Below are 27964 nucleotides of genomic sequence, written 5' to 3'. Positions count from 1 at the left end.
CTCCGTTAATGTTGACTTTAATAAAAATTATTGAACAGAATAATAATTGTAGACGATAATAAATTTCATAGTATAAAACAGATTATTATTCTGTAGATCCTTAAAACCGCATGAAACACACTCCGTCCTTGTTCGGTCATATAATATGTCTTACAATGACTCCTGTATTGTTTGTACACGAAACACCTTGCACGAAAACGGGTTAAGAAAAAACGCAATAGTTCAGATGTATCAATTTATAATTTATTTATTACTAATATTTAGTACAAGAAAAGTAGTATGTTCCTCACTTTAAACGCTAGTTAGAATAATAACCCAAGTCTCTATTCTTCTATGTCGAACGGACTACGAATGTTAATGGTCAATAAACAGGTCAAACACTTAGTTGCACCGATTTTCGATAAAATATGTTATAAGTGCATGAACATCCGCAGTTTAATGATAATGCGTCCTCCGTAGTCCTTAGTAATGACAAAAACATAGTAACAAGAAATTAAAGGCCTTTGTAAAATATTAGTGTACAAAATCAATAATTCCTTTCAATATGTTTGATAGTTTACGGGGAAGATATATATGTGCTATATATAATATATATATATTATTCTGTAACTATTTCATACTTTCTGCACATAAGTAATTTTATCATTTTGATAGGGACATATATATAGAGAGTAATTCTCTCATTTTTAATGAGACAATTACATATGTACAGAAAGTATGAAATAGTTACAGAAATTATTTACATAACTCCGTTTCCAAACGAAGAGCTGGTACTAGCTGGTACAGTTTGTCTTAATTAAATATTGTATGTTCATGCAGCAAAAGTGTGTAGTGTGTTCAACATTCGTTCCATCGTAAAGTGTGCTAAAACAATTGTATTATTCCAAATGTTGGAAAAGTTGGCTCTGCCAACCGTTTATTTTTCCACGTTAGCGAACTGCATCTTTCAAGTTTAATATCAGTGCAATCGTTACATAGATTAATCTATTACACAAATTTCACACTCTCGAGTAGAATACTCAAACAGATAAATGTGTAGTGCTTATAGTTTATCTCATTTTTATACAGTAGCAATTCAGCTGCAAAATAGAAAACAAATACAAACTGATGCAGCAATGATGCTACTTAAAGAAAAACTGTTTTCTGCGGAAAATTACACTTACTCGGTACCAAATAATATAAACTTAAAGATGTGTGTGCATTAGAGTATGAATATAAAAAAAAACATATAGCAATTCTTTCTTATAAATATCTACATACAATAAACCTTTCGGCTTACAGCTTTCGTCGGTATTTGAAAAAAGTTATGTCTTGAACTGTTAAAAACATTACTCAAACGTAAAAGAATGATTTCTGCAAAATCCTACGAGTTAAACTTACGTAACTAATAAGTGAATAAATTAATTTACGATCATCCTAAAATTTAGTTTCTTTTATGACCGTCAGCGATAGTAATCTGTGCTAAATATATATATTTAACACGAATGTTTCTTGCTTCAGAACATTTGTTAAAAAAAAATGAATTAAGAAACCAAGAAAATACAACTTACAAAGAGATTATTAAAGTTTAATAATGGACTTTTAACAGTATTTTCAGTCTTCCTGATGTGATTCAGTTATAATTTTTACGATCTTTTAAGTAAAATATTTTAAACGCTACTCAACGTGAAAATTGAAAATAAAATTCTCCCACAATTATATGAAATATGCAACTAAAATTCATTGCTGCATAATTGATAAAATAAGGTATTACTCTCTTAATCAATTCCGCATTCTGTGTAGTTTGTCAATGAAATTGACAATACGACGACGGCAAACATTTAACTCGTAATATAAAGAGAGATCAAATTAATCAACAAGTCTTTTGTGCTGTCTTAGATCTGCTTGGATGCATTTGACAATGATAAACGCGAATAAAATGTACTCAACGTTTCTACAGGGTCTTGAGAGTTCTTTAGTTCTTGCAGATAACTTAATAACAAATTAATTATTTCATGAATCTGCTCTGTAACCCTTTGTATATTACCTATTGTAGAATCGGTATATATATTCGGAAATAACATTAACTTCTCTTGCGACAATTGCAGCGTATTGTAATAATCTCTGTCTTGAGGCACAAACTTCACAACATCTTTCAAGAGACGTGATGCAACAGACACGCAACAAGTCAGCGACGCCAACTGTAGCGGAGTGTTGCCTGCACTGTCACGAGAATTGGGATTTGCACCGTGTCTCAGTAATAACTCCACCATTTCTGCGTAACCACTATTGATACAAAAAAATATAATTATAGCTTATATTGGCACTTTAGGCACAAGTATCAATCTTGCGCCAGCATCCAGCTAACTTCAAGCATTAGTTTAACATATTTAAAGACTTACTTGCTACAAGCAACGTGCAAAGGTGTCTGCCCCTTTGAATTCGTAACATTTGGAGATACTCCATTGTCTAACATCCTCTCCATCGCCTCTGTATTATTCGTGCCTGCTGCCACTTGCATTTTAACACCTGTGGTTTTCTTTATTTGACTGTAATACGGCCAACATCGATCACGACGATTTGGCGACGAAACAAATGATTTAACTTTACCAGAATGAGGTTCTTGAAAAAAAAGAGAATACACGTATAAATAATTTGCTACATACATCGCACAAAATACACTTTGAAAAATTACATACTGTATCTTATAACGTTTGCGGACTTTGAATACGCACACGGAAGATTCTGCAGCTTCAAACTCTGTAACAAATAATCTGTTGATAAAAATGTGTTCAGAAATTGTTTAACATTTAACTGAAATAATATTACCTCGTGGAAAGCTTCGTAATTGTGCTGTAATGACGTACTTATTGGCAACGAAATTTTATTATTTTCGATATCTGTGGAGCTTTGAAACGTGGAGAAAGACGAGATCGGCAAATACGAGCTGAAAGACTTCGCTAGAATAAAGGAAGTATTCGATCCGCTCTCGCAGTTAGACGTTGTTGTCAACGAGGTTGTTATTGTTGTTGTTGGTGCTGTAGCTACAGTAGAGTTGACAGTACTCATCTGGCTTACCGACAGATTCTCGTGCTGCGTGATCGAACTGTCGTTCGAATCGTTGCCCATTTCCACTCCAGAATCCATCGATGTCATTTTACATTCAGACATCTGGTTACGCTTTACAAACCCACTTAATTCACCACTTAAATCTCACATGAACTACTATCGAACCTTCGTTAAATCCTGTTCATTCCCTACTGAAAGACGCAGCAATGCTATACCACACAATGTGCAGTGTGCAAGCAGCGTACGTAGACTACACTCTTTCCATTCGTTCTGCGAACCATGTAGCCCTCTACGGATGTTTCTTGCACTAGCTTGATACAGTAACGAGCCCTACTCCTAACATATCTCCATCCACAAGCTTTATCGTTAGCGAGGCTCGACGTAGAAATTTTCTTTGTTCTGATTGGCTGACGATTAAAAAAAGAGATAGGCTCTATTGCGAGTTGTATGCGCAGTAAAATGGAGGGGATATCCAGCTCAGAGACAGTTTACTTACTACCTGAGCAGTGTCCGCGCATCCCCCATCATTTTACTGCACATCCAATCCACGGCGGGTCCTGCCTCGGTAGTAGCAAACCGTCAGCCAATCAAAACAAAGAAAGTTTCTATACCGCCCCTTGTCGAACGATCAAGCTAAGGCTTGAAAATGAACAGTAGTAGGGCCCGTAACTGTACTGTGGTAAGGCAAGGTTAATTAGATGTGTATGTAATAAAACATAATATCGTTCTGTATTGAATCGCGGAAATTTCGGAGAAGGGTTCTGAATTCAAAAGGAGAAGTAGTAAATCAGAAGCGGATATCCGAAAACCAATGAAGAGAATTTTTCCATAATGTCGAGAGAACCCAGATTGCCGCTATTTTAATAATACCCATCGCCGGGATAGGCGCATTATTCAAACACCAGGTAGCATACGAATGAATGCTATATTAAACAGCAATAAAACCCATCTGGGTAACGGAACAATGAATAAGATTACCAGCAATAAAATAGCGGATTGAACAAAGGTCTTTACGACGTCCCTCAAGGGTCTTAGGGTTATAAATGAATACAGACAAAAGTCCTTCATCAGAGGAATAGAGCGTTGACAGTCGAATGCGTGTCAGGTTGTAAATATGTCTACATTTACTGACCGCTTTCCTTTGAGGGGAGAACAACGAGGGCGAACAAACATAGTTGTACCTGAGCATAATCCTTCGCACATATGTCAACATTCCGATTTTATCATTTTTAAAAGGTCTCAAAAATACATTTACGAGTCATTCTAAATCGGTACTAAAATTTTTTGTTTCTTTTTCTATAAGTAACTTCGCATCTCGGTGTACCGAATCGTTTCAACTTTTATCTAACGAAATACGGATCTGGTAGAAACATAACGGCCGATATTCCTAAAGCGCATAGGGAATTTGATTCGCATAGGAATGCAAGTGGTCCGACTGAACAGAATTGGCATAGATAAAATTGCACCCGGATGCAGACGTCTAATTAAATCATGTCTGTTCATTGACACTTTCACTTTGTTTATAACCTTGTCTATGGTTAGGACAGCAGGAATGATCCGTTATATTTAATATACAGTTTTCGATATATCCTTCATACATAAATTAAAAGTTGTGCGACGTTCCCGGCAACATGTCTTTAACTGTCGAGAAACAAATCGAACTATTATTATCTGGGAATTCCTTAGAGATCGATGACACGCACGAAGCACTCCATGCCGCACAAACTGACGTATTAGGTAAAAAATATATTTTACACGACTTTTTACTCTAATTGCATTGAAATATTATTTGTTACATTCGAACATTGCGAATTCAAAAACTTCGATCAAACGATACTTCAATCATTCTAATCAAACGTCATAAATATGTTACACGATTTATTAAGAATAGCACCGATTTATATATGAATTGATAGTGTATATAAAAGTTGTTTGCAGCGTATTTACATTGATAACGGTCTCTGAAAAAATAATACATGTTTTAGGATCGAAAACGCCCAGCAATTATGTGCCCATTTGTCAAAAGACTGTGGCATACATTGTTGCTGCTGTTGTTATAAACGAACACGGAGATGTATTGATGATGCAGGAAGCGAAAGCCTGTTGCAATGGTAAATGGTATTTACCGGCTGGTAGAGTCCAACCCGATGAAAATTTATTGGATGCTGTTAAGCGGGAAGTTCTTGAAGAAACGGGCCTTGTAATGGAGCCAGAAACACTGATATTAATCGAATGTGCGGTTGGTTCATGGTTTCGGTTTGTTTTCACTGGTCAGATAATTGGTGGTAAACTGAAAACGTTAGAGGAAGCAAATAAGGAATCGTTGCAAGCTAGCTGGGTGCAAAATATAAGCGATCTGACCCTCAGAGCGAATGATATCGTTCCTCTAATAGAAAAAGCAAAATCATATATTATGAACAAGGATACGTTGCACTATCCCAATTTAATTCCAGCTACTAAGTCATTAAACAAATTATTGCTGAGACTTGTAATTACTTCAAAAAAGAGAGCAACGTGAGTTAACATACAATTGAAACAATACCTTCTTTTATAATTTATATTATGTTTTATTTGAAATTTATTTGTCATATGTACAGGGTAATCACATTCCTATTGTTGGACAAGTATGAATTATTAAAATTTGTTGCTTACCCTGTATATATTATTGCTTATGCTTGTTTTCTCTTTAGTATTTGCGCTTTCAGTATAAGGTCACTGGTGGTAGTTTACATAACAGAACAACAACAATCTGACTATGACTATGATTGTGGATGAAGGCTTAGATTGGAGTATAACTAGGTACACGACACGCACATGCACTGTACATATACAATTACGACAATAATTTCACTTCTTTAATACTAATTATCTTGTACATTTTCTGATTTATTTGCTCTCAATCCTAATCGTCCAGTACTCTTAACATATCTTCGATTGGAACTTTAAATAATATACTCTAATAACATCTTTCAAACTTATATCTCTAATGGATTCTAAAGTCAGTAAATTAATTAATGAATTTCTCGACAACAAGTGCTAATATTTAATTATTAACCATAACAATGATATACGTAATTCATATATAGAAAAATCTGAAGATACGCTTTATCAACAGGAACAAGTTACACGTTCTTGTATCGAACACGGAACTGGCTTATTTGCCGACTTGTGAAATTAATCCAAATTGTAGTCTCCTTTCTACCTTGCATAATTTCATGGAAGTAAGTTGTGTTGTCTTGTGCATAAAATTAAACAACGTGAACAGAACTAGAATGAAATTTTTATCAAATTATTATTGCAGGAACTATTTGGCAGCGGAGTTCCGCAGCACAAGCCGCATGGAATATTGTCTGTAGAATTTAGCGGAGAACAAGAAGGAGATGGACTTTGTTTAACATTGCTGGTATCGTTCAAGCTTCCCGTGGAGGATATACCTACTATCGGAAAGTATATTTGGCGCGAATTGCCCGATAACGTAGCCACAAAAATATCTTACCGTTTGCCAAGAAATATGACGCTGCCTTTAAACGTTATACGATAAAGTAATCGAACGTGTACGGAATTATACATCGCACAATTTTGAGATTTTCTACCCAATGCACTCAGTATTAACTTGTGGTTTTTAGATATAAAATTGAACGGACTTTAACACGATTAACAAACCACAAGTATAAATACGAATTATTTGAAATACTCTTGAAATTCATTTATAAAGGCGAATAATAGCTCAATTTATGAAATTACGATTATAGTATACCATAAAGCAGTTATTATATTAACTAGTATCAGCATTTAACAATGACTAACTGAACAGGAAAAAAAATTATAATCATGATTTTACGTTTATCCTAGTCTATACCAATGATTTTTTAAACAGACGTGAATATATCTCGTATATTATTCACGGAAGTATATATTATATATATAGCGTAAGCAAATTAATATTAATTCGAGCCAATTATATAAGTTTTTGTATTATTTGCGAAGAAACTGCAAGGACTTCGAATTGTTACCAAAAATTGCTATATCTCTGCTTCGATCTTAAAAGTTACAGTATAGTAGTATTTTATGGAGCATTAAACTCTCAGAAACTGTTCGTAGTGAAATTCGACAATGTATTAGACAACGTGTATCGAATAGAAATTTATTTTTATACATTATGAAATATAAACAGAGACTATTGTTATTATTTACATTCCAAATAGATAATATATAAAACAAGTACATTCAATGTACCTTGAAATTCATTGAGCACAAATATTTATATACACATATACAAGAATAATTCATAACACAAATACATTATAATATGTATATCATATATATATATATTTATGTTGCATTATTGATATACATTATCAAAATAATGTATAGAATAATCCGAAGTGCAATTACGGCAAGAAATATTATTTGTAACTGGATGCATGTAGAAGAATTGTTATTCATTTTATGAACAGAATAAATATGTTAACAAATCATTGATATATACAAATTTATTTAAAGCATATTCAGTTGTATAATAAAGTAATTGTTTGTTAATAAATAGTTCGCAATAAAATGGAAACTAATAGTAAAATGTTTTAGCAAATTGAGTAAATAAAATATCTGAAATGGAAAAGTATGCTTATTATACAATTGTATAATTTTATGCTATAGCAATAAATTCATTACAAATGTTATCTGAAATTGCACATATCCTGTATTTTACATAACGATATTGTGAACGAAATTATATGTAATTCCAAAAATATATGTTTATACATTTGTAGACATTCTTATGGCTATGGTCGTTGATTAATTCTGTATATTTTAATACATGCATATATATGCATGTATAGTCAATGCATGCTTAAGTTGATGTTAACATTTCAATACCGTTCGTTATTCCTTCATCAGTACTTTCGTGTTTTATAGGAACAATGTTGCTTGCATTAGATATCACTTTTATATCGGTTGATGAATTTAATGGTACGTTATTTGCAAATGCATTTAAAGATGCGGTATCATTAAAGTTTACTGTAGCAGGCATCGCCGGATCGTCGTTAGTCTCGCACTGATTAACACTAGCATAAGTACCTATGGTATGCTTCTTCATATGAGTTGTTAAATTTCCACTGTGATAAAAATCCTTTCCGCAAACTTTACATTGAAATGGCTTGATTCCGGAATGTATCCTTTCGTGTATGGATAAATTTCCACTGTGCCTGAATTCTTTACCACAAATACTACATTTATACGGTTTGACTCCCGAATGAGTCCTTAAATGTGTCGACAAATTTCCACTGTGACTGAACATTTTTCCACATATCTGACAGCCGTAAGGTCGTTCACCGGAATGCGTTCTCATATGGATTGCCAAATTCCCGCTATGAGTAAAACACTTCTCGCATTGACTGCATTTGTATGGTCGTTCCCCGTTATGAGTCCTCATGTGTATGAACAAGTTGCTTTTGTGCCCGAACTCTTTGAAACATATTTCGCACTGGCATTTAAATTTTTTCCCTACGTTCAATTCGGAAGAGGTTTTCGGCGGTCTCCCGGGACGGTTCGTTTTTATCGAAGACACCGGTTCGGACGTAGTTATCATTTGATTTACATGTTTCGGTTGTTGCGTTTCTTGGGGAATTTGTGGATGTTCAGGCTTTCGAGTAGGATTTACGTGATATCGTTGAGTCGTATGATTCTGATTCGCACCGATTTCCTGATTTGTCTGGAACATCATACCGTTTTGCATATAATCTTTCATGTATGCGGTGGGATCATTTTCCTGAAACATTTACAAATATTCAGTGGTATATCACGGTGTGTGGCTTGTCATTATCTTAATAACTACAGTACTTATGAAATTTGAGTTTCAATTAGAGCTCTTACTGTCCAAAGAGCACTTAAGTGCTTAAACATATTGACTCTTTCTGATATGAATGACATAAGTGTATCCAATTATGTAGATATATTTGAATACACGATGTACTCCAATTTGGACATTCGAACGATAGTAAGAGCTCCAGTTACAATAATTAGCATTTTTGTATGAAATTATACACTTTACGAAGCAATATAATAAAACCCACTTCCATTTGAAACAAATTTTGTTGTCCATGAATTTCAGTCTTCGATTGTATCTCGTTGGACAACTGTGCATGACTCCAAAATTGTGGTAATTGATTGTATTTGTATTCGACGCCAGCACCATTGAACGGATACGAGGAATTATCCAATGATACATTGATTCTGTTATTAATATTAACATCTTCTATACTTATGTATTCATGTTTTATTTGTACAGGATTAAACATCTACGAACAGAAAATATGATTATAGAATTTTATGTCGTACAAATTCTAACTTATATTCATGTATCAAAAGTAAAATGATGAGACCCTTGTTCGAGGCTCTCAAAAAAAGATACGTACATTTTTATATGGATATTTTAAAAGTATCAATAGCTATGCTATTATATATTTGTAATTCTTTTGAATTCGACGAGTTGTTAGGAGAAACAACATAAGTGATGCACTGTTATTTCACTGTGGCTGTTCATTATGTGTATATTTACACAGATGATTATTTACAAACATTTCTTAAAAATATTGTTTAATACATTAGTCATTAGATAATAAAAGGGTTGCTTTGATTGTACCCGAACATCGAATCTGATCGAGTCTCTGTTCGCAGAACAGAGTATGCCGACAATGCCATCTATAAAGGGCTTTTAAGTGGGCACAGTAGTAGCCTCACCGTGCCAGGGGCAAAGGGCTCAGAAATCTGAGGTACGGTACAGAGATTGCCTTTCTCTGATTGGTTGAAGCTCCACAGCTAAGCAGTGCTGCCATCATGGTTTTAGATAAAGAGAAGAAACAACGAGCGAGCAAGAGAGCACATCAACGCAACCGCAGACGGTACCAGTCACACCGACGACCGATGTAACATTGCGCGTTGCGTCACCGTGGAGTATATGCCTCCTGCTATGTTTTTAAACGAACCGCGCGAAGCTGGATGCGCATTAAAATGGTGGGGATAAAGAGGCGCAACATGGTGAGGTAGAGAAATGGAACAGTATGGTAAGACATCACTGTACCTAAATTTCAAGATTTTTATTATCATAAATATTAATTATCATAACAGCTATTGTAATACATATTAAAAAATAATTTTATTCGTGTTTTTCATTACATTTTTTATACGCAGATATGTCAGCCTTTCCTATTGGAAGCAGTTGCCGCCAATCAGAAATTAAAAGGCGTCTGATACAGTCCGAGCTGATGTTTCTTTGGATATCATAGATGGACAACTACATTGTATTATATATCGATGCATTTAATGTTTTGATATCGAGACAATTCTAAAGAGAGTTTTTGGTTATCCAAAGTTTAGACTCTAAACAACCGGTTGTATATATTGTTTAAATAACATGACGACGATAATGAAAACGGTGTCAGTGTTACGCGTTGGTCGTAATACAAGTCAGTAAATAGATTCTCACTTTATCAATACTATTTCTAGCAATTAATTTGTGTTACAATAGTCAGAGCCGATCTGTTTCTTAAATAAAAGTAGTTTTACTTTTTCGTTTTAGCAGATTTCGCTTCCATCGTCAATGGTCTTCATACATCTTCGGCAAAATATTTGAACCAGTACCGGCGGCAACAGTATGTAATTTGATCAAAATTCTTGAATAATTTGAAAACTGATTGTAATATCGCTTGCAGGAAAGGTTTACCCACCAATCCGAACGTGAACGGTCCTCTGGTTACCCTTCCGGATTTTTCTTATAGAGACAATAGACCTAGTCCTTACGGAGCCAATCAGTGGAAGCGTATAATAAAACATCAAGACTATATGGTATATATTTCGATTATACTTATGGCAAATCAGAAGTACCAGCAATATTAATGAAATGTTATATTTGTAGAAAAAGGTTGAGAAGTTGGTTGGTGAAGTTGATTATGCGGTTGAAAGACACAAGTATTTGTTGAAAAAGAAGGAAGAGAAAAGACAAAAGATATTGGATAGCAAATTAAAACCAAAAGGACAGCTACTTATAACAGATAATTAATATTCCTATAGAATTGTACATATAAGTAAATAAATTCGCTATGTAATGATAGTAATTTATTTCTCTTTCGGTTCATTTGCTATTTGGTTATGTAAATGCTGCAACAGTAAGTAAAAAGATGCTTGACCTATATACATTTATTTGTTTATCTAAGCACATAGTCCATTGGATATTTTATGAGCCTCGGGATGTTTTCTTTTTCTTCCACAGGTATATCTTTCAGTTTTACTGGCACCATTTTCAGTTGAGGAATTTGATGAGTGACATTTTTCAGCATGTCTTCGGGTACATTTGAATCCGGGAAAACGTGTAATCTTTGCATCGTGTGTCTTCTTTGTAAATTTCCAGGCATGGAACTATAAACTGCTTTTGTCATAATCTAAGCATTGAAGAAGAACAATGTTATTTTATTTAAGACATATTAACAGACCTTAATTTTGCCGTGTAAAAGAATTTAATGATTAGGTACCATTGTTGGATCTTTATGGTGTAATTCCCACGCGAGCGTCCAGGTTGCCCCACCATGATATCCCGTATGATGGAAATATACACGTCTTTGCCATTCGTCTCCAGGCAAAGCAATTAATTTGCTATTTATTACTATTACATGATCCCCACACTCGTCTGCATACGAATTGTTCATAAAATATGTAGTATTTACAAGTCGAATTATAACTTTAAAATTGTATATAATTAATAATACTCACTTTGAGGGTGGTATATAGGTTTGTGCAAACCCTTAAGATATTTTTGAATTACTTTGGCACTATCAAATGGATTTTGCCAAGTTGCGTCGTATAGATGCCAAATGCGCGCAAAAGTACCCCATTGCTAAAATTGAAATTATTAATCAGATTATATAGGTTTGATGGAATTACTTCAATAATCTATACGAATGTTAAATAAATGATATGACTGATACTTGATAAAGAATAGTTTAAAATTTCAAACCTGGCCTTTACGAAGCAGAGACATAACGAACTCTATTAAACAATCAAAACCAATTGATATAACAATGTAAATGTTTAAGTTCTATTGTCCATTCAAGTTTTCAGGTTAAGTTCTGAAATTGTATGCACAACTTTACAAGAACACAGCCTGCGTTATGGTTCAAGTTGGTATCACTGTAATGCAGGCTTGTTTAGATAAAACTGCACGGTTTCCCATCTATGTATATATCAGTCAGCGTTATCAGATTTGAAGAAATTTTATCCTGGCGCCATTAACGGTACAGGGACGAATCTTAACTTGTAAGAATGCCGCTCTATAGAACAATAAATATTTGTTTACAATCTTGGCTTTAGCGTTATACTGAAAGTCAAGGTTATGCCAGGGTTATGTTATGTTGAGGTTATATATAATGTTCTTCTCATTGAAAATTATAAAACAAATATATGTTAATTTTCCCAAAAATTAATTGTGAGTTTGCATGTTACAGATGAGATGAAAACAGAATCCTTCCAATCTGTTGTAGCAATGTGTTAATTACAATCAAATTTATAATAATTATTTTACCAACTTTTGCTACGATAAAACAATATAATCAGCAATACAGATTGAAGGTTCGTGTTTTGGACAATGTAAGTTTTCGTTCAATGTTCCCTTATTGTATTATTTATGACCTATTTTATTACGTTTTCCAGTCTTCACTGTCCAATGCCAGGACTTCGAATTAAATAAAATATGTATTAGTAAAAAATGTTAATAGTTCTATTGACATTTTTTTGAAATACAGGATTATTATATTGGTAAAATAAATTTATTTCTTTGATATATTACAATACATTAATAAGCATTTTCTGTTATCAGTATTATTTAACTCTTACGCTATAAATTTTAAATTAGATTGTATATAAAATTATAAAAAAAAACGAAACATTTGAGGAGCACATTATTACAAATTATTCAATAACGTACAGTTTGTAGGATTTATAATAATTTTCGGGACTACGTTGAAATAATAATTACAGTTTTACTAAACGGTTTTACTATAACATCTGTAACAATATATCGAAACAGTAATTAGTTTGAAACATTTCTTGTTACAATGCTTGCAGCGGTATTCATGTAAAAGTATTTACATAAGAAATTAAAAGCATTCACGTGTCTTTATACAGTAAAATATTAAAGGCAAACAATACCACCCCCAATTGATAATGTTCTCTTCATTTTATGGAATTTTCGAAACATTTCCGCGCGTACCATTGGGTTGGCCAATAAATCATCGCGTTTTTCTGCATTGCTATTTATAAGAAAATACCGCAATGACTTATCGGCCAACCTAATTATACGATTCAATAAAAATTCTAAATGTGCCGTGTATCAGCTATAAAATGCTTCCCAGAAAATATTTTACGAAATTTCTTTGAATTAACTGTGCTGAATTAAGAATTGTTCATAGAAAAAAAAACATTTATTTCTATACTATATTGTTTTAAGTAGCTATAGATTTATTCCTTTTTTTCAATTGTTGCTCCTTATGCTCGTAATTAATATTTTCATTAAAATGTTTCCTTTTCCTCGGCGGTTTTCCACTGTATTTAAACGCTTGTTGTGCACCGTTGTCATTTTTATTGTTAATATTAGAGGAGTTCAATGAAACGCAAAGTTTTGCAGAAGCCTCGAGCTGTGGTTCGTCCGACACAGGCATATTTGTATTTCTACAGAACTGCGGTTCTTGAATCATGGAACACTTACTTTCTATCGATTCGTTGCATTTCGTATTCTTATATTTCATGTCTTTGCTAGTTACAGGTATCTTTTGTTCATCGACCAGAAATTTATTTAGAATTGGCGTCGGTATGGGAACAGGAATCGGTATAGGTATCGGCACAGGAATCGGATACGGCACGAGAACCGTAACAGGCGGCAGATGATTCGATGACAATGCTCGAATGGACGATTCAGCCTGACCGGATTGCATCGACGGCGATCTTCTCGCGGAACTGTTAATTTGTTTTTTATGCGTCGTCCGATTGAATTTGTTTGTAAGATATTTATGCGGCAACGACGCGTCGTGCTCTATTTTGGATAGAGTCGCGCCCGCGAACAGGCGCGGCGAACTCGCGTTTTCCGACGCTGCGTCTTTTTTCTCTTCTTGTAAAACTCTTATGTCTTTCACGTGTATATTGTTCTTGAACACTGTATCGTTGTGTTCACGACTATGCGAATCACAGTTAATAACATTTATCAAGCTACAGTTCTCCGTCAAGTTATTACAATTCAGAGCGTTTTGCTGGGAACAGTTCACGATGTAACGATTTTGATTATTTAGACAACGACAGAATCTGTTGTCCTCGTTTGCGAAAGATTGTCTTTTATCTTCTTCACTGACATCGTTCTCGTTGATCTCGGCGTGAACATTCTTCTTGTTCCCGTTATATATGCCGGCTTTGGAACATAATTCGATGTAAAACGAATCTCTCTTTCTTATCATTTTTCTCGCAGATTCTATCGATTTCTCGGTTTCATTCTCGCCGTTCTCTTTCGATTTGTCGTGCGACGATAAATCGGAAACCGCGTGCTCGTCCACCGGAAACGCATTCTCCGTGGAACCGCTACCTATCGGCGACTGACAATTTCGAAACCAAAGCTCCGGCGTTATCAAATTACCTTTCTCCGTGTCGTGACACGAAACAGTGTTCAAACCATGTAGCATCAAGTGCGTCTGTGTCTCGTGGCAGAAGATGTTCATCTTGTATTGATTCAGACACTTGTCGCTGCAGAATTGCAGCTGACTTTCGCCGTCCTAAAAATCACGCGATTAGTAAAAAACCAAGAATTGTTTGCGACACGATAGTCGAATATAATTGTTTCAAATAATAGATTGTTCTGATCGACATACTTGAACGTCGACATAGCTGATCGGATTTTTGATGTGCCTGCACCAATTGCAGGTTTTCGTTCGCTTGAAAACGGCTCTTTTACCGGCCGTGAAACAAGCCTCGCTGCAAAAGTGTCCCAGAGCGTTTATCGAATTGCAAGAATGCGAATTCGTTCTTCCTGATTTACACGTTTCGGTAATGCGGCCGCACCAAGAGCAAAACGCGTCACCTGTAAAAAAAAAGGATGTTGTAATGTGATCGTACGTATTGAATAATTTAATTGTTTCTCTTTACCTGTGCAAATGGAACTCGAGAAGTTATTGTAAGGGACGTTATTTGTATAATCGATTGTCTCTTTTTTTAGCGATAGCGGAGTCGATGGTATTTGTCCACTTGCAGCTGCTAAATTGTTTGCAGCATATTGGAGAGGCGCAGTGGGACCATTACCGGGTAAATTAGGGGTAATAAGCGGAAGAGGTGATTTTGGCTTCTCCTTGCTTGAAATGAAGTTTGACTTCATTTGTAGTAATTGATTATTTGTTGCACGGGGTAAGGACGAAAAATGATCTAAATTTAAACTCCTTGTACAATCGCTATCCACTTTGTTGTAACCGTACCATCCCAGCAACTCGCTCATTGTAATCGCTGCATATTCCTAGAAGATAACACGTGACAAGAAATATTACAAATAATCATTTGATAGAATAATTGAATTTTCGTTTTTCTTAATATCGATTCAATTGTAACTTAATTAATTTATTTTACAGTAGCAATAGACATAGAATTGTGACATTAACTTTAATATTAAAAATTTTATTAATTGCATTTCTTTCGTCATGGCATATTTAGTCCTGACCAACATATAATTTCGTCGATTTAGTAACATAAATTGATTTGAAACATTCGAACGCGTTCATTGCAACGAAGAATGATCCTATAGTATTATGATTCTAATTAAATCAAGCGGGAAAGAGTAATTTGAAACTCGTTGCTGCTATTATTACAACGTATGTACACGCTGTTTGAGAATTGCACGAAATTTTGCATACATTTGTATTATTTATAAAAGGGATTCTTAACAGTTTCATAATATAAATGAACTTTATTTTTTCTCCAATTTTTAATGTCACAATTACGTCGAGTTTACAAAAGCTAATTGACAAATTAAAAGTTGATTCATAAATTATTTCTTTACAAATTCAAAGCGAATTATTATTGCATTGCGGAAAAAGTTAAAAGTTTAAATAACAAGATATATTCGGCACATCGGTACAGATGATTCTCTAACAATTATAATTACAGTTTATGAAATGCATGAAAGCAAACATTTCGACGAAAAATGATAACAAATGCAATTGGATAGCCGCATCAATTACAGTGGAATATGGTTAAATGGATTAAGTTACATTTTAATAGTATAAAGGTTGTGCGCTGCTCTCGTGTTACCCGTATGGAAATGCTTCATTGTATTTTTTTAGACACAATTATTGCTTTTTTGTTATAAGAAACTTTTTTTCCGCATATAATTAAAATAAACGGGGCATCGCAATTGTTTCCACGATCCGTATAACAAATAACGAATGAAATAAATTTCATTCGTGGAATACGAAAAATCTGATTAATATAATTTACAATAATTGGCATCGTTTCGAGGCGCATGATTAATTATTCTTTACAATCCTTAATTGAAAACCGTTAATTCTATATTAACCTTTACTCATGATTGAAACGTTAAATACTATTTTCATTTGAATCGAAGTAAAAATGTTGGGTCATTGAATTTTATTATTAATCTTAATGTTACACACATGCGAAAGGTGCAATTATTTTTATAAAAATTAAACGAGAATGGAAAAATATTTTCTATTTTATTAATTAATAAAATACAGATATTAGAAATATATATTAGAAATATAGTTAAAAATACTGCGCGTTGAAAAGAAATATGTTGATTGTACATATACATATACTATATATTTTACCTGAATTTCAACAGTAGCTTGTTCCTCTTTAATCTTAATTGGCGTAGACGTATCACCGAGTGTATGCTTTTCTCCATGGTTCTCCGGCAACGTTGAAACAATTTTTTCCGTGGTTTCTTTGAACTTCTTTGTTAACGATTTCACCGGTCTATTGTCCATTACGAGATTTCACGCGCGAATTCCAAATTAACCTTCGGTAAAACCCCAAATGAATTAATGAACGAGGTACAAGCTGAAGTAAATTGTTTCTCCTTGTGCCGGTAATTAAATTAACAACAAATAGTATTTATTCTATCGATCGCGAATCACACACACTGTATATGCTATTTCCACTTCATTTTAACTCCGATCTAAATGACATGAATGGTTATTATTAGTATGCTAGAAATCGTATGCATGTCCGGCACGTGTGAATTTATAAATAAAAATAAACAATAAAATCCTCCGCGAGATCGTCGTTCGATTTTTAATACGATAAAAATTTCAATGACAAGAACATGTTTCCGGTGCAATCCGTTTTTTTTAAACAAAGTTAGTAATTATTACGTACGCATTTGTTACGCGTACAATAAAAAAAAAACATTAAAAAAAAGAAACGCAACGAACAAGCTTCACCACTTGAAATAGGTATAAATATTCGAGTAGGTAATACTGAACCATCAAGCTGTGCCTAATCAAATTTCACAGATATTTTTAGGCTACTAAGGTAACACAACTTGTGTGAAAATAGATCACATAAATAACTCTGTCTAGTATCTTCTCCTTCTCGCCGATATAACAAGAAAATTTGTCTTATCTTCTTTATTTTTCAAATTGGAATTTCACTATCCGAACGAATCACTCGACGATCCAATAACGCATCGATCCGCGACGCGTCGAATTAATCTCAGCGATCGTGGTTCTCTTCGTTGGTTTTAATATTTCGTGCAGTTTAGTTTTTCAATTAACTCGCGTCACTCGATGAACGAAAAGCATCACCGACGAGAGTCCTAAACGAATCTATGGAATTGCGCTTTTGGTTCGCTGATCACATGGCGCGATGTTCTCACGTACTTCGTGCTATTTCTTCTTTTTTTATGGAATGATTTTTTTCGAATTCCAGATTCGGCGACGATGCACGAGGGAGAATAGAGGAAGCGTAATTCTCGCCCTATTTTGCTTCGGCGCTTCTTTCGACGTACGCGGACAGACGCTGGTAACGCAAACTTTTTCCCCCGTGGGTTTTAAGACGGATTCCCGAGGAAGACTGGCGGCGGAGAGGTTCACGTGTATAAAAATATCCGAGTTTGCTACGTTTCAAACTGTTCGCGTTCGTCTAAAGTCGGAGCTGATAAAAACTGACATGTTACACCTACGGCCGCTGAAAGTAGACTAAACGCGAATTCTCGGTGCTCGTGGAAAAAAAGAGACGTTCCCCAGGATAGTGCTCTCAGATTTTTGTAATCGTCGAATTGACAATACCGTTCGATGAATACTTCGATGTATTTAAAATTAACGAATATTTTTATTTTTCAGAAACGTGCGATAATGAAGAGGGACCTGGTAAACGGATCGGATAAGAGTTCTAAACAGTATGAAATAGTCATTGCAACAAACCACCAAAAAGAAGAATATAAAAGTATGCAAACGGCATTAATTTTCCATACCGAAAAATTAGAAAATATATTTCTACATCTAGTTTACATTTTTCATATATGTTTTAATTCGCGAACGTTATCCAAACCTTTTACAGTAAAATTCTAATTATCCGCGTGGTTCCAACGTAGCTGTAGTTCTTTTTCTCTGAAAGTCAGTTTTCATTCAGATTTACCAGTGTATATCGGGTTTTATAATTACGTGGCTTTATTTACATTTTTCATGCAATGTATTTTAATTTTAGAGCAATGGAACGAAAACGTGTAACACGTGAAATATAATAGTTACGGGGCTGAGCAAATGTTTTAATAATGAATGGCTCTGGAGCTCTACAATCGCGTTACCATTACTGTGTCGCACACGTTGTTACCGATATTTGAGAAATTTCAATTTCTTAGTAAGAATCGAGTATGCATTCGATAGTGCCTCTACAATTGTTCTGTCTTAGTAGAGGGCGTAAGAGTAGCATTGATTTGGAGCGATTTCTAACAGGACGTGCGAGTGTTGGGATCCCATACGAGATACACGCATGACTCATACGATATGAGTGCATTATCTATGCGCTATGATACGTCACTTGTGACAGTAATATGCACGTATTGCATATTAATCGTATTTTTGCAACATTTGTAACTTATACTATACATTAATCAATTATTTGGAAAAATAAAAATGACGGAAGAACCGGCCGCTAATCCATTTAAACAAGAAAGAAAATGGAATGAGGTTAAAATAGATAACAGCGTTTACATGATCTCTGTTGCCGAGAAAGATAATAGGATCGAAGTTTTTTTAACTAATTTTATTGAGATATGGACGGAGATTTTGACGGATGAGATCATATTAAAAAGATGCAAGGTAATCGATCGCACGCAGGTTTATTGTTTAATTAGCGTTGTGGTATTGTTTACAACTTGGTGTAGCATTTTTATGAATATAAAATCTTTTTTCTTAATGCAGGAACTGAATCCACTTTTAAACGTCGATGCCCTTAATTATAAAGACATTGTGGCAAGCATTTTAAACAATGTACACAAATATATTGATGAAGCTTCTGTCGAAAGAATAAAGTTACGGATTCAGATAGACAGAGGCTCCATGAAATTTCTTCTGAATCTGTCGAAAGGGACACAGCAACAGCTTTGGGAAATTCTAACTAAACCTCTGTGTATATCGTTTATGGAATTAAATCGTCGACATAAAATTATATTAGATTTGATAAAAAAGAAGGATATCGAAATTGCTGAATACAAAGCCGAAGGTGTTGAATTAACGAGAAGAAAGTATCTTTTAACATAAAAAGTATTCTTACTTTTTAATATCAAATTTAATAGTTCATTTACCATTACAGAAATCCTTCAGACAGAAGTTTTTAAAGAGGACCAATTAAATATGACTATTCCAGTTCTAAGCATGAATGCTTACATAGATGTGTTTCAAGAAAGTGAGAATTTTTACAAGAATCTTAGTTTGCAGAAAGAGTGCGAGGCAATTACAAAATCTGCAAGGTACTAAAATGAAAATGCTATATTTCTCAAGGAGCTTATAACAGTGTATGTAACTCAATTGTGTTTTTTTTTTTTAGTGATACCAGTGGTAATAATGAAATTGAACAAACAGAAGAGAATTCGACCAAGCCTGTAAACAAACATAAGAATAGTTCCAAACAAGATATCTTAAGAAGAGTTCTGACCGCAACGTCTACAAGGTCAAAAAGCTCGAGCAAAAAAGATATACACAACACAGCTATGAGAACTATAAACATGATGCATAAGAAACCTATTAAAAGTAAAGGCTTGACGAATTTTATATCGTAAAATTATACCAGAATCGATGACTGTCAAATTAGAATTTTAATTGTGTGCAAAAAATGAATGCATATACTATATTATAAATTTAAAGAGTATGTAGGATGTATTCTTCATTACGTACTATTTGTATAAATTGCAATGTATTTTTATGGAATTATATTTTTATCAATTTGAAGTACAGAATACATATACAATATGTATATATATATATATTTTACAAAATGTGATTTTTTAACTTATTTATTGCTTTTATGTAAAAATGAATACAAAATTTAATGAAATACTTAATTTATCTCTCAGACTGCTGTTTTTAATTTTGTCCTTGACCATCTACGAACTACGCTAAACGTAATAATTATTGGTATCGTGAAAAACTGAGAAAAGTATAAAAAAGGGAGGTACTAAAATATAGCTCAGCGTATAAAAAAAATGGGCTCGTCCGGGATTTGAACCCGGGACCTCTCGCACCCTAAGCGAGAATCATACCCCTAGACCAACGAGCCACGATACTCATGTTTTCCACTCAGGCGATATTTTCTGTAATGGCGGCACAATTGCCGATCGTAAGCATTATCATTCTTATTGTTTTATGATAATTTTCATCATTATATGGTACCGTGCTTGGAAAATGGCGGAACGGGAGCAGCAAGACTTCAACAGGAGCGCGTTAACCGTACGATGTGAACGGGTAATTCGACGTGTAGCTTCGTTAAAATATATGAGAAATTGTTTGTGTCGTTAGCGGCCGTTCGGTGACACGTTTATCACACATTTTTTGTCAACATCGCAGGCATGTTACACGGGTCAACGAGCGGAAAAAATTCCCGAGGGCTTGGTAGGTGTCGTCGGCTACAATTGCACGAGCTTGGACCTTTCCTACAACGAGCTAACCTCAATCACTGCTGTCAAATACTTCGAAAGACTGCAGGTGTTGATACTAGACAATAACAAACTCCGTGATTTGAAAACACTTCCTCGAATGCCGACCTTGACTACGCTCAGCCTGAATAACAACAAGGTTTGTGTTTTTTTTTTGTTTTGTTTTGAATATTATGATTTAACCGCGCGAGTTTTTGCATCCGTAAAAAATGAGCGCATAGTTGTATTAACTTTTAAACAGGAATTGTTCGAGTCATGTTTCATTTGTATATAAGTAGCAAATTTTATATATGAAACGTTACATTTCTATTTTATAAATATATTTTCTAAGAACAATGTTTACAAAGAGTAGAAAGTAAAAATACGCGTAAACGTATTTTTCGCTTATAGATTTATTTTACGATTGATTGACAAATTTGAACTTGGAATTGTACCATTAATATTAAAGAATTATTATTTCGAAGTATAGCAAAATTAAAAATGTAAACAATGTGAATAATCATTCCGTAAATTAATGCGACCTAGATTATTGTTATTTTTTTCTTACGTTTAGATATCTCACATAGATGGAGTATTAAACAGAATACGGGAATGCTGCCCGAATCTGGTGTACGTGAGTTTGTTGGGTAATCCAGGATGCCCTGATCAATTGACAAATCCGACCACAGAGGAGGCGGATTACAACCGATACAGATTATACGCCATATACCTGTTGCCTCCGAGTTTACGATTCCTCGATTCACGTCCGGTAACACGCGAAGAAAAAATCGACGCGGAAATTCGTGGCAAATACTCGAGAACCGTGAAACTTAGTCCCGAACTGTTGCCGAGATTTATATCGAACTCCATGGACGAGATCGACGATATATTTTTCAATATACATTACACTCCTCTTCCAACATCGATTCGAGATCCCCATGATCATAAAGGTACCAGTTTTAATTAAACAGACTTCGAAGTAATTATCCGAAAAATGCGCTACATATTTTTTTTAGAAGAATTTTTAGGAAGAGGTCAAAAGATTTGGTATAGTAGCACATAAGATGTTTGAAACGAGATTGTTGTATAAACATTGTATAACACAAGTTACATCTTTTTCAGGTGCTTTTGGAAAATGTAAATACCGATACTCTGGCAAAAATTCCGAAGGAAATCGATTTATCTCCAACAACGATCTGTGAACGAGTGCCTGGAAAACTTTCTTCGTAAATAAGTTACCGTCATGTGTTTCTAATAAAACAGAAAACAGCAGTTAGGAACGTAGAGTGACTACCATGTAAAGCTGTAGCACAAATTATACCTTATTTTTATATGTAGTGCTCGGTATACTCGGATCCGATTTACGTGCCTGACCCCCGTGTGTTTTTTACTTATTACTTTATAATCGATCGTTACGTTTTTATACATTGTTATTCTTCCTTTTGTATTATGTGCTATACGTATGTACTTACATATTAAAGCATAATTCAAAATAAATAAACGTATAAAATTTTTATTATCATGTACAACGATGTATGAGACATATTGTAAGTAGGCGTTTAATTCTATTTCCTAACGTACTTTAAAGGAGCGTCACACATTGTTCCAAGCGTTTAGTGTTCGGGAACAGAGATGGACAGATGCGTAACTCGAATATGTTCATTATAGTCCGTATACGCGAGTTTATATAGAAAAATTTCGGTAAAGTCTGTTTACAAACATCTCTGATGTTATTTAGTTCGATTTAGGCAGTTGTTTGTATTTATAATCCTATCTCGTTATTGCACTCTAAATGACCTTCGATAATATCCGACAACTGAGTTGTCCGATGACGCGTTCGAAACGCTGGATCTAAGCGTTAAAGGGGGATGCTTACTTATAAGTAACAGTGGGCCACAATGTGTTAACAGGCCTCTCCTTCATGCTATTGACTTTTACTGTTAATTTAGCGTTACATTGGTCCTTAATGCACAAAGAATTATCTCTGGCTTTCGATGAACACGTCCACTGAACGGATAATCAAACTCAATTTGAATGCACGTTTCAAAGTGCGTAGCCGCACGTTCCATCTGGCAGTGCAAATCTCGTGTGAACGTGCATCGAAGGCAGTTTGCATTTTCGATTTCGTTAACCCTGTATCTGGGATGAATTTTACAGTTTAAACGCCAAGAAGATAGACGTTTCTCTCGACTGTATAGACACAGCAATCTTTGGATCTATTTGGGCCCCCATTCGATTATTTTTATTAAGTACATTTTGGATTATGCTCGATCGAGTTACGTTGATTTTCTCATCAAATCCGACAGCTTAGGAAAGTTATTATAAACCATGAAATTGGTTAAACCTCTTTGAGTGTTTGGTGAAGTATAAAATACCAAATTTTGTTAAGTATATCAACTTCCTGATCCATTTTATCGAGAACGCCCGAATACACGAATTACAAATATTCCTCGTGCATCAGTATTTCGCAACTGATTCGTCTACTTGTGGCAAATACATACAGGCAGTGCTCGATATCACGTTCCATCCCGAAGGATTAGGTATTTAATGAAATTCTATATTGGAAGTGTAGGAATTTGTGTACGTAACAGTTTAATAGCAACGACCTACAAATTTTCTACTGTATCACATTTGTAATTCATAAGGAAAGTCTCTACTTTTACGAGAATTACTTGTATCATGGCCGACAATTTTTTTATTATATTAAAAAATGTGACGCAAAATGTCACTTCCCTATCTTGTCAAAAATTGGAACATTGGCGACGATTACATAGAAAAATAAAAACATGAACCGGACAACACTTTTTCGACCGTTTCGAGGAGACAAATACAGCTGACGTGTAAATACCGGATGTGGGACCGGAAAGGTACAACAGAGTAAAACGACCAATTACAACCCTCTGGCGTAGTTGAATCGGAAAGTGAAACATCCAATGACTATGTACAAGGTAATGAAAAATCACTTGACCATTGTTTGTTGTATTTATATGTATGTATTTTTGAAATTATTAAAAATGATCCTCATCGATCTTACTTCGAAACTGAGAACTGCCTGTACATAAGACACCCGTCTCTTACGAGTTCCAGCATTGACAGAGGCTCGTTCCGAACCCCCATTGCTACCACGCTCTTATTAATTCTACGAGAATGTATAAATATAACATTTATATGGATACATGGTTAAGTACTGGGAACCGGTCATATTTAATTTCTTAAATATACCGTTCCGTTCACTTGGCAATGTTCGACGCAAGAAAAAATGTTCAGAGTATTGTACAACACTGGAAGCATCTTTCTCTCCAAGAAAGGAAAGTGTTCACAATGGCCATCACGTTCCAAACGTTGCATCTTCTTTCACTTTAATTAACCATGTTCCATACATAAACAACTATTAACGATATTTCACAAAAATATCAATGAAATGTTTTACCAGAAACAAAATAATAAATTTTTGATCATATCTTTCACGTTAAAGATAATGTAGAAACAAGAATCAATGAGAAGTGAATATTTGGAACGCAGTGGCATTAATTACCTCTTCCCATCTTTTCTGTTCATTTTTCGTGAGTAACACACACTTGGCCACGAAGAATGCTCATGTACCGTAAATACTCGATTGGTCATCTCGTCTCACGGTTGGACGGACGCCGGTAAAGAAATGTCACGTAATCATCTACTATCATCGAACTTATCGGAGGAGGACGAAGTTAAGTGTACCTGCGTAACCTTCAACATATTGCACGATTCTGCGCGCCAAACCCCAACGCTCATAGAAATTGATCGTTCTTTACCTGGTCGGGATTTCTCGTACTTCGCAGAAATGGGACATAGACACCGAGGGTAGAAAAAGTAATGAAAGAACGACACGAAAGAACGTGATAGGCACGACGTAATAATAAGTATACAGATCGTTAAAAAAAAATCATTCAGTACTTATGCGGTACAGGACAGAACATATTAAATAAAAGAACCTCGGATTACATAAATTTGTTTATGTAAGGTGTTTCACCTAAGTGTACCAAGAAAATTACTAGTCAATTATTTGTTTAGAAACCTGCAAATAAAAGATGAATGGTACCAAGTAGGGAACACCAGACGATTCAACTTTTTAAGTTGCTTCTATGTTTATCAACATTTTTTTTTCTCTCGATATAATATGTTCCATGTACCATATAAGTACTATAATATGTATCTTTAATACTCTGTATATGTATATCGTGTAGTTCTTCGCATAGAGAAACTTAAAACGTGAGAACAAGACACTTATCAAATAAAAGCTACAATAGAACTAGAACGGTTTACGATATCATGTACAAATTAAACTCGACGTGAATGTAAAGTATACTAACTGAATAAATGAAGGTCCGATTCTATTCGTAAATTTAAATTAGGTAAGTACCTGGCGGCGGTGCGCCAATATTGGCAACAATCGCGTTGCGAAATGGTGTGTCGCCAACGGCGTACGATCATTAGAAATTTCAGACTGTGTCCTGGACAGGATACGATGCTCCTAAAAGGCACTAATTTCCAATCTCCGGGAATCACATATCGATCTCATTCACCGTTTGCCGCAGTTAATACAGGCCACGTATGTACAGTTCGGTTAGCCTAGGCCGAATCGTTTGCAATTCCATTGATACGCGATATCATTCTGTCGCTGAAACATGGTGAAATTCATCGCTGTGGTGTCTAAGTGCCGTTGTTCTTCCCATGATTGTGCAGATTTGGCCTTAGCGTGACAGCACCCTCCACCCAGAAGTTGGGTCTCTCGATCATGCTTTGCCATAGCGATAGCTCGCGACCAGTGGCGTCCATCCAATCTACCGGCTTTCCATAATGTTTCCCTAAAAATTTCATTCACATCGTTTAAACAATGACAATTCAATGACAATTATTTCGTAACATTATTTGAAGTAAATTTTATTCAATTGTTAAATCTCATAGGGTATACCTGTTCCTAGATTAAATCGAACTCCGCCCAAAAATTCATTGCTAGCGATGCGATCGTGATCCCAGACTGTCAATTCCAGGCCACGTTCTGCCAATTCCTGCAGACTCACGTCTTTATAAATAAAAGTGTGACCCCATACTGGTGAACCACCAGATCTGCGAACCACTCCAGTCTTTTGTTTTCCTGAACGACCTTTGTCAGGTAGTAAGTAACTGAAAAAAATTCAGAAATTGATAATCAATTTGTCGCATTACAACTAAAATACATTTTCATTTAATTTCTATTTTAAACAACGGATCAGGAATATTTCTATTTTATATAGTGTCGAATTGAACAAAATACCTTTTACAAAATGGATCACACGTGCCAGAATTCTTTCCCCTGGTTTGCAGGTTTCTCGCCTCTTTCACGAGCACGTGCAACGCTCCGCGGCTCCAATTCTTCTTCCACTTCGAAGCAGTTCGATCTGATCCAATTTCTCGCTCGCGGTCCTGTTGCGTTGGATCCGGCGGCACGAACTTCAGACCGACGATTACTTCGCCTTTGTACGCGATGGGATCGTCGAATGGTTCCGTCTAAAATTGATTTGTTATCATTAATTAACCGAACCAATGATTACTACCGAATATGATAATGATGATGAAGGACTCACTCTCTCTTGAAGTGGGTACCACTTCGGGGTAGGATCGTCGAAGATTTTATTCTCCAAGGGCATTCGCACTTCCCCGAGGAAATCGTTGCGTCCAAACATGTCCGAATGCCAAACCGTCAGCCATAGTGTTCTGGTCTCCAGGCCGCTCAGACTCATATGGAACTGAAATATTATTGTGATATTTAGTTGCCTTGTACCTCCACTAGTAACGACAGGTGAATAAATGTCGAGTATAAGCTTACCTTCAGCGTTTCGTTGAATTCCGGATTCAAGGTGTGCTTCTTCACTTTGGTCTTCCGTTTGCCGCTCTTCGACTTGTCCGGCAGCAGGTAGACTTTCACGTACCTGATGAAAAAGATTGGTTCTTATTGCCATTCGTAAAGGGTTTTGATAACGATTATTATTGAATGGTACAGTGGGATGATTTCGAGCCGTGGATACGAAAACATTGCCATTCGAGTGCTTAAACTATTTTGAAATAATTACAGTAATTTTGTAACAGTAATTTTTTTTGCATTGAATAGTTTCCCTCGCATTTTTCATTTCTATTTACTTTTGAGCTTATATATTGTAAAAACAGAGAGACATAGAATGTAATATACTTGGCAATCTTGATTAGGGGTGTTCATGCAGATTTTAATTTTACAAAAACTCGATGAAATTAAAGTCCTACAAAATAATGATCATAATAATCTCTATCAAACGATCTTCAAACATTTTTATACGCTCTAAACTATTAAATAATTCTTGACTATGCTCATGCATTTTTTTAAAAAATATTTACATATACAGAATATGTACTACAGTATAGCTCCACACTGTACCTTCAAGAAAAAATTGTACTAACGTGTAAACTGCTCCTATAAATTGGCAGTAACTATTTATAAAGTGACAAGATAATTAGTAATTTGAAAGACACAGATCATTGATACGTTATAGTTTGTACTCCGAAGATTTCTTCTTCTCTGAATCTTGTTTCAATCGACTTTTTTCAGAGTAAACGTTATTTATGAAAACTCTGAACGTTTTTCGTCTCGAAATAATTATTATAAAAATCTCCGTTAAAGAACAATATTAAAAATAAGTTGCAGTCTGGTTCAGGTGTTTTCTTTTGAATTACAAACTATAACGAACTGTATAACAGCAC

General features: G+C 34.8%; 9 protein-coding genes and 1 non-coding gene across 14 annotated transcripts in view; 4 read left to right on the top strand and 6 right to left on the bottom strand.

Moving 5' to 3' along the window:
- Positions 1-227: 227 nt before the first annotated feature.
- Positions 228-3279, bottom strand: LOC144469970 (uncharacterized). Its single transcript, XM_078180757.1, has 4 exons — positions 2809-3279; positions 2679-2739; positions 2382-2601; positions 228-2265 (listed from the first exon to the last, which is right to left on the bottom strand). Exons 1-4 carry the CDS (start codon positions 3148-3150, stop codon positions 1875-1877), a joined length of 1014 nt encoding a protein of 337 aa, XP_078036883.1. The 5' UTR covers positions 3151-3279; the 3' UTR covers positions 228-1874.
- A 1008-nt stretch (positions 3280-4287) lies between these two features.
- Positions 4288-7489, top strand: LOC144469204 (8-oxo-dGDP phosphatase NUDT18). Its single transcript, XM_078179215.1, has 4 exons — positions 4288-4785; positions 5034-5562; positions 6164-6269; positions 6350-7489. Exons 1-4 carry the CDS (start codon positions 4680-4682, stop codon positions 6587-6589), a joined length of 981 nt encoding a protein of 326 aa, XP_078035341.1. The 5' UTR covers positions 4288-4679; the 3' UTR covers positions 6590-7489.
- A 37-nt stretch (positions 7490-7526) lies between these two features.
- LOC144469199 (uncharacterized) lies at positions 7527-9774 on the bottom strand. The gene is made up of 3 exons (XM_078179202.1): positions 9462-9774; positions 9120-9344; positions 7527-8815 (listed from the first exon to the last, which is right to left on the bottom strand). The coding sequence occupies exons 2-3, from the start codon at positions 9342-9344 to the stop codon at positions 7898-7900; spliced, it is 1143 nt and encodes a 380-aa protein (XP_078035328.1). The 5' UTR covers positions 9462-9774; the 3' UTR covers positions 7527-7897.
- A 213-nt stretch (positions 9775-9987) lies between these two features.
- Mrpl52 (mitochondrial ribosomal protein L52) lies at positions 9988-11420 on the top strand. Of its 3 annotated transcripts, none has more exons than XR_013495376.1 (6): positions 9988-10109; positions 10237-10511; positions 10628-10697; positions 10758-10890; positions 10961-11210; positions 11315-11420. XR_013495376.1 is itself a non-coding variant. In XM_078196617.1 (5 exons), exons 2-5 carry the CDS (start codon positions 10460-10462, stop codon positions 11102-11104), a joined length of 402 nt encoding a protein of 133 aa, XP_078052743.1. In that variant the 5' UTR covers positions 9988-10109; positions 10237-10459; the 3' UTR covers positions 11105-11270. The 3 variants fall into 3 exon arrangements, 1 of the variants encoding a protein (XP_078052743.1); XR_013495375.1 differs by having other exon boundaries at positions 10625-10697; XM_078196617.1 differs by lacking the exon at positions 11315-11420 and having other exon boundaries at positions 10625-10697; positions 10961-11270.
- Mrpl13 (mitochondrial ribosomal protein L13) lies at positions 11146-12193 on the bottom strand. The gene is made up of 4 exons (XM_078196611.1): positions 12056-12193; positions 11812-11935; positions 11574-11728; positions 11146-11483 (listed from the first exon to the last, which is right to left on the bottom strand). The coding sequence occupies exons 1-4, from the start codon at positions 12077-12079 to the stop codon at positions 11250-11252; spliced, it is 537 nt and encodes a 178-aa protein (XP_078052737.1). The 5' UTR covers positions 12080-12193; the 3' UTR covers positions 11146-11249.
- Positions 12194-12563: 370 nt separating this feature from the next.
- Positions 12564-18330, bottom strand: Sobp (Sine oculis-binding protein). 2 transcript variants are annotated; one of them, XM_078180663.1, is made up of 5 exons: positions 17964-18330; positions 16911-17260; positions 15223-15583; positions 14949-15157; positions 12564-14852 (listed from the first exon to the last, which is right to left on the bottom strand). In XM_078180663.1, the coding sequence occupies exons 2-5, from the start codon at positions 17067-17069 to the stop codon at positions 13539-13541; spliced, it is 2043 nt and encodes a 680-aa protein (XP_078036789.1). In that variant the 5' UTR covers positions 17070-17260; positions 17964-18330; the 3' UTR covers positions 12564-13538. The 2 variants fall into 2 exon arrangements, with proteins under 2 accessions (XP_078036789.1, XP_078036781.1); XM_078180655.1 differs by having other exon boundaries at positions 16911-18178.
- Positions 15057-20655, top strand: LOC144469934 (non-homologous end-joining factor 1). Of its 2 annotated transcripts, XM_078180673.1 has the most exons (8): positions 15057-15188; positions 15293-15477; positions 18013-18105; positions 18426-18528; positions 18790-19403; positions 19506-19824; positions 19897-20053; positions 20131-20655. In XM_078180673.1, exons 5-8 carry the CDS (start codon positions 19218-19220, stop codon positions 20360-20362), a joined length of 894 nt encoding a protein of 297 aa, XP_078036799.1. In that variant the 5' UTR covers positions 15057-15188; positions 15293-15477; positions 18013-18105; positions 18426-18528; positions 18790-19217; the 3' UTR covers positions 20363-20655. The 2 variants fall into 2 exon arrangements, with proteins under 2 accessions (XP_078036799.1, XP_078036808.1); XM_078180682.1 differs by lacking the exons at positions 15057-15188; positions 15293-15477; positions 18013-18105 and adding an exon at positions 18209-18349.
- A 132-nt stretch (positions 20656-20787) lies between these two features.
- On the bottom strand, positions 20788-20859 carry Trnap-agg (transfer RNA proline (anticodon AGG)). Its single transcript has one exon. It is a non-coding gene; the product is annotated as a tRNA-Pro (tRNA).
- A 52-nt stretch (positions 20860-20911) lies between these two features.
- On the top strand, positions 20912-22680 carry LOC144469948 (leucine-rich melanocyte differentiation-associated protein). Its single transcript, XM_078180695.1, has 4 exons — positions 20912-21044; positions 21147-21374; positions 21789-22164; positions 22337-22680. Exons 1-4 carry the CDS (start codon positions 20946-20948, stop codon positions 22414-22416), a joined length of 783 nt encoding a protein of 260 aa, XP_078036821.1. The 5' UTR covers positions 20912-20945; the 3' UTR covers positions 22417-22680.
- A 31-nt stretch (positions 22681-22711) lies between these two features.
- LOC144469910 (uncharacterized) overlaps positions 22712-27964 on the bottom strand; it is a 46606-nt gene continuing 41353 nt past the window's right edge. The window contains exons 14-18 of the mRNA XM_078180644.1: positions 27060-27162; positions 26818-26979; positions 26508-26740; positions 26166-26377; positions 22712-26058 (exon numbers count right to left, since the gene is read on the bottom strand). Coding sequence (XP_078036770.1) covers positions 25904-26058; positions 26166-26377; positions 26508-26740; positions 26818-26979; positions 27060-27162 — 865 coding nt within the window. The 3' untranslated portion in view covers positions 22712-25903. The remainder of the gene's footprint in view (positions 26059-26165; positions 26378-26507; positions 26741-26817; positions 26980-27059; positions 27163-27964) is intronic.

This window comes from Augochlora pura, chromosome 1 (genome assembly GCF_028453695.1).
Source record: "Augochlora pura isolate Apur16 chromosome 1, APUR_v2.2.1, whole genome shotgun sequence".
NCBI lineage: Eukaryota > Metazoa > Arthropoda > Insecta > Hymenoptera > Halictidae > Augochlora > Augochlora pura.
This window is presented reverse-complemented; position numbering and strand designations above follow the sequence as displayed.

Coding starts and splice junctions, on each gene's coding strand:
- Mrpl13 (XM_078196611.1), bottom strand. CDS start 12,079: ATGTCTCTGCTTCGTAAAGGCCAG. Junction 11,936..12,055: donor CTCTGCTTCGTAAAGGCCAG/GTTTGAAATTTT, acceptor TTTCAATTTTAG/CAATGGGGTACTTTTGCGCG. Junction 11,729..11,811: donor ACCTATATACCACCCTCAAA/GTGAGTATTATT, acceptor ATTCGTATGCAG/ACGAGTGTGGGGATCATGTA.
- LOC144469970 (XM_078180757.1), bottom strand. CDS start 3,150: ATGTCTGAATGTAAAATGACATCGATGGATTCTGGAGTGGAAATGGGC. Junction 2,740..2,808: donor ATTACGAAGCTTTCCACGAG/GTAATATTATTT, acceptor TATTTGTTACAG/AGTTTGAAGCTGCAGAATCT. Junction 2,266..2,381: donor TTGCACGTTGCTTGTAGCAA/GTAAGTCTTTAA, acceptor TTGTATCAATAG/TGGTTACGCAGAAATGGTGG.
- Mrpl52 (XM_078196617.1), top strand. CDS start 10,460: ATGACGACGATAATGAAAACGGTGTCAGTGTTACGCGTTGGTCGTAAT. Junction 10,512..10,624: donor ACGCGTTGGTCGTAATACAA/GTCAGTAAATAG, acceptor TTTTCGTTTTAG/CAGATTTCGCTTCCATCGTC. Junction 10,698..10,757: donor AACCAGTACCGGCGGCAACA/GTATGTAATTTG, acceptor TATCGCTTGCAG/GAAAGGTTTACCCACCAATC.
- LOC144469934 (XM_078180673.1), top strand. CDS start 19,218: ATGACGGAAGAACCGGCCGCTAATCCATTTAAACAAGAAAGAAAATGG. Junction 19,825..19,896: donor AGGTGTTGAATTAACGAGAA/GAAAGTATCTTT, acceptor TTACCATTACAG/AAATCCTTCAGACAGAAGTT. Junction 20,054..20,130: donor GCAATTACAAAATCTGCAAG/GTACTAAAATGA, acceptor TTTTTTTTTTAG/TGATACCAGTGGTAATAATG.
- LOC144469204 (XM_078179215.1), top strand. CDS start 4,680: ATGTCTTTAACTGTCGAGAAACAAATCGAACTATTATTATCTGGGAAT. Junction 5,563..6,163: donor ACTTCAAAAAAGAGAGCAAC/GTGAGTTAACAT, acceptor CTTTATCAACAG/GAACAAGTTACACGTTCTTG. Junction 6,270..6,349: donor CCTTGCATAATTTCATGGAA/GTAAGTTGTGTT, acceptor TTATTATTGCAG/GAACTATTTGGCAGCGGAGT.
- Sobp (XM_078180663.1), bottom strand. CDS start 17,069: ATGGACAATAGACCGGTGAAATCGTTAACAAAGAAGTTCAAAGAAACC. Junction 15,158..15,222: donor CTCGAGTTCCATTTGCACAG/GTAAAGAGAAAC, acceptor TTTTTTTTACAG/GTGACGCGTTTTGCTCTTGG. Junction 14,853..14,948: donor TCAGCTATGTCGACGTTCAA/GTATGTCGATCA, acceptor CGTGATTTTTAG/GACGGCGAAAGTCAGCTGCA.
- LOC144469199 (XM_078179202.1), bottom strand. CDS start 9,344: ATGTTTAATCCTGTACAAATAAAACATGAATACATAAGTATAGAAGAT. Junction 8,816..9,119: donor AAAATTTGTTTCAAATGGAA/GTGGGTTTTATT, acceptor TAAATGTTTCAG/GAAAATGATCCCACCGCATA.
- LOC144469948 (XM_078180695.1), top strand. CDS start 20,946: ATGATAATTTTCATCATTATATGGTACCGTGCTTGGAAAATGGCGGAA. Junction 21,375..21,788: donor TCAGCCTGAATAACAACAAG/GTTTGTGTTTTT, acceptor TCTTACGTTTAG/ATATCTCACATAGATGGAGT. Junction 22,165..22,336: donor AGATCCCCATGATCATAAAG/GTACCAGTTTTA, acceptor CATCTTTTTCAG/GTGCTTTTGGAAAATGTAAA.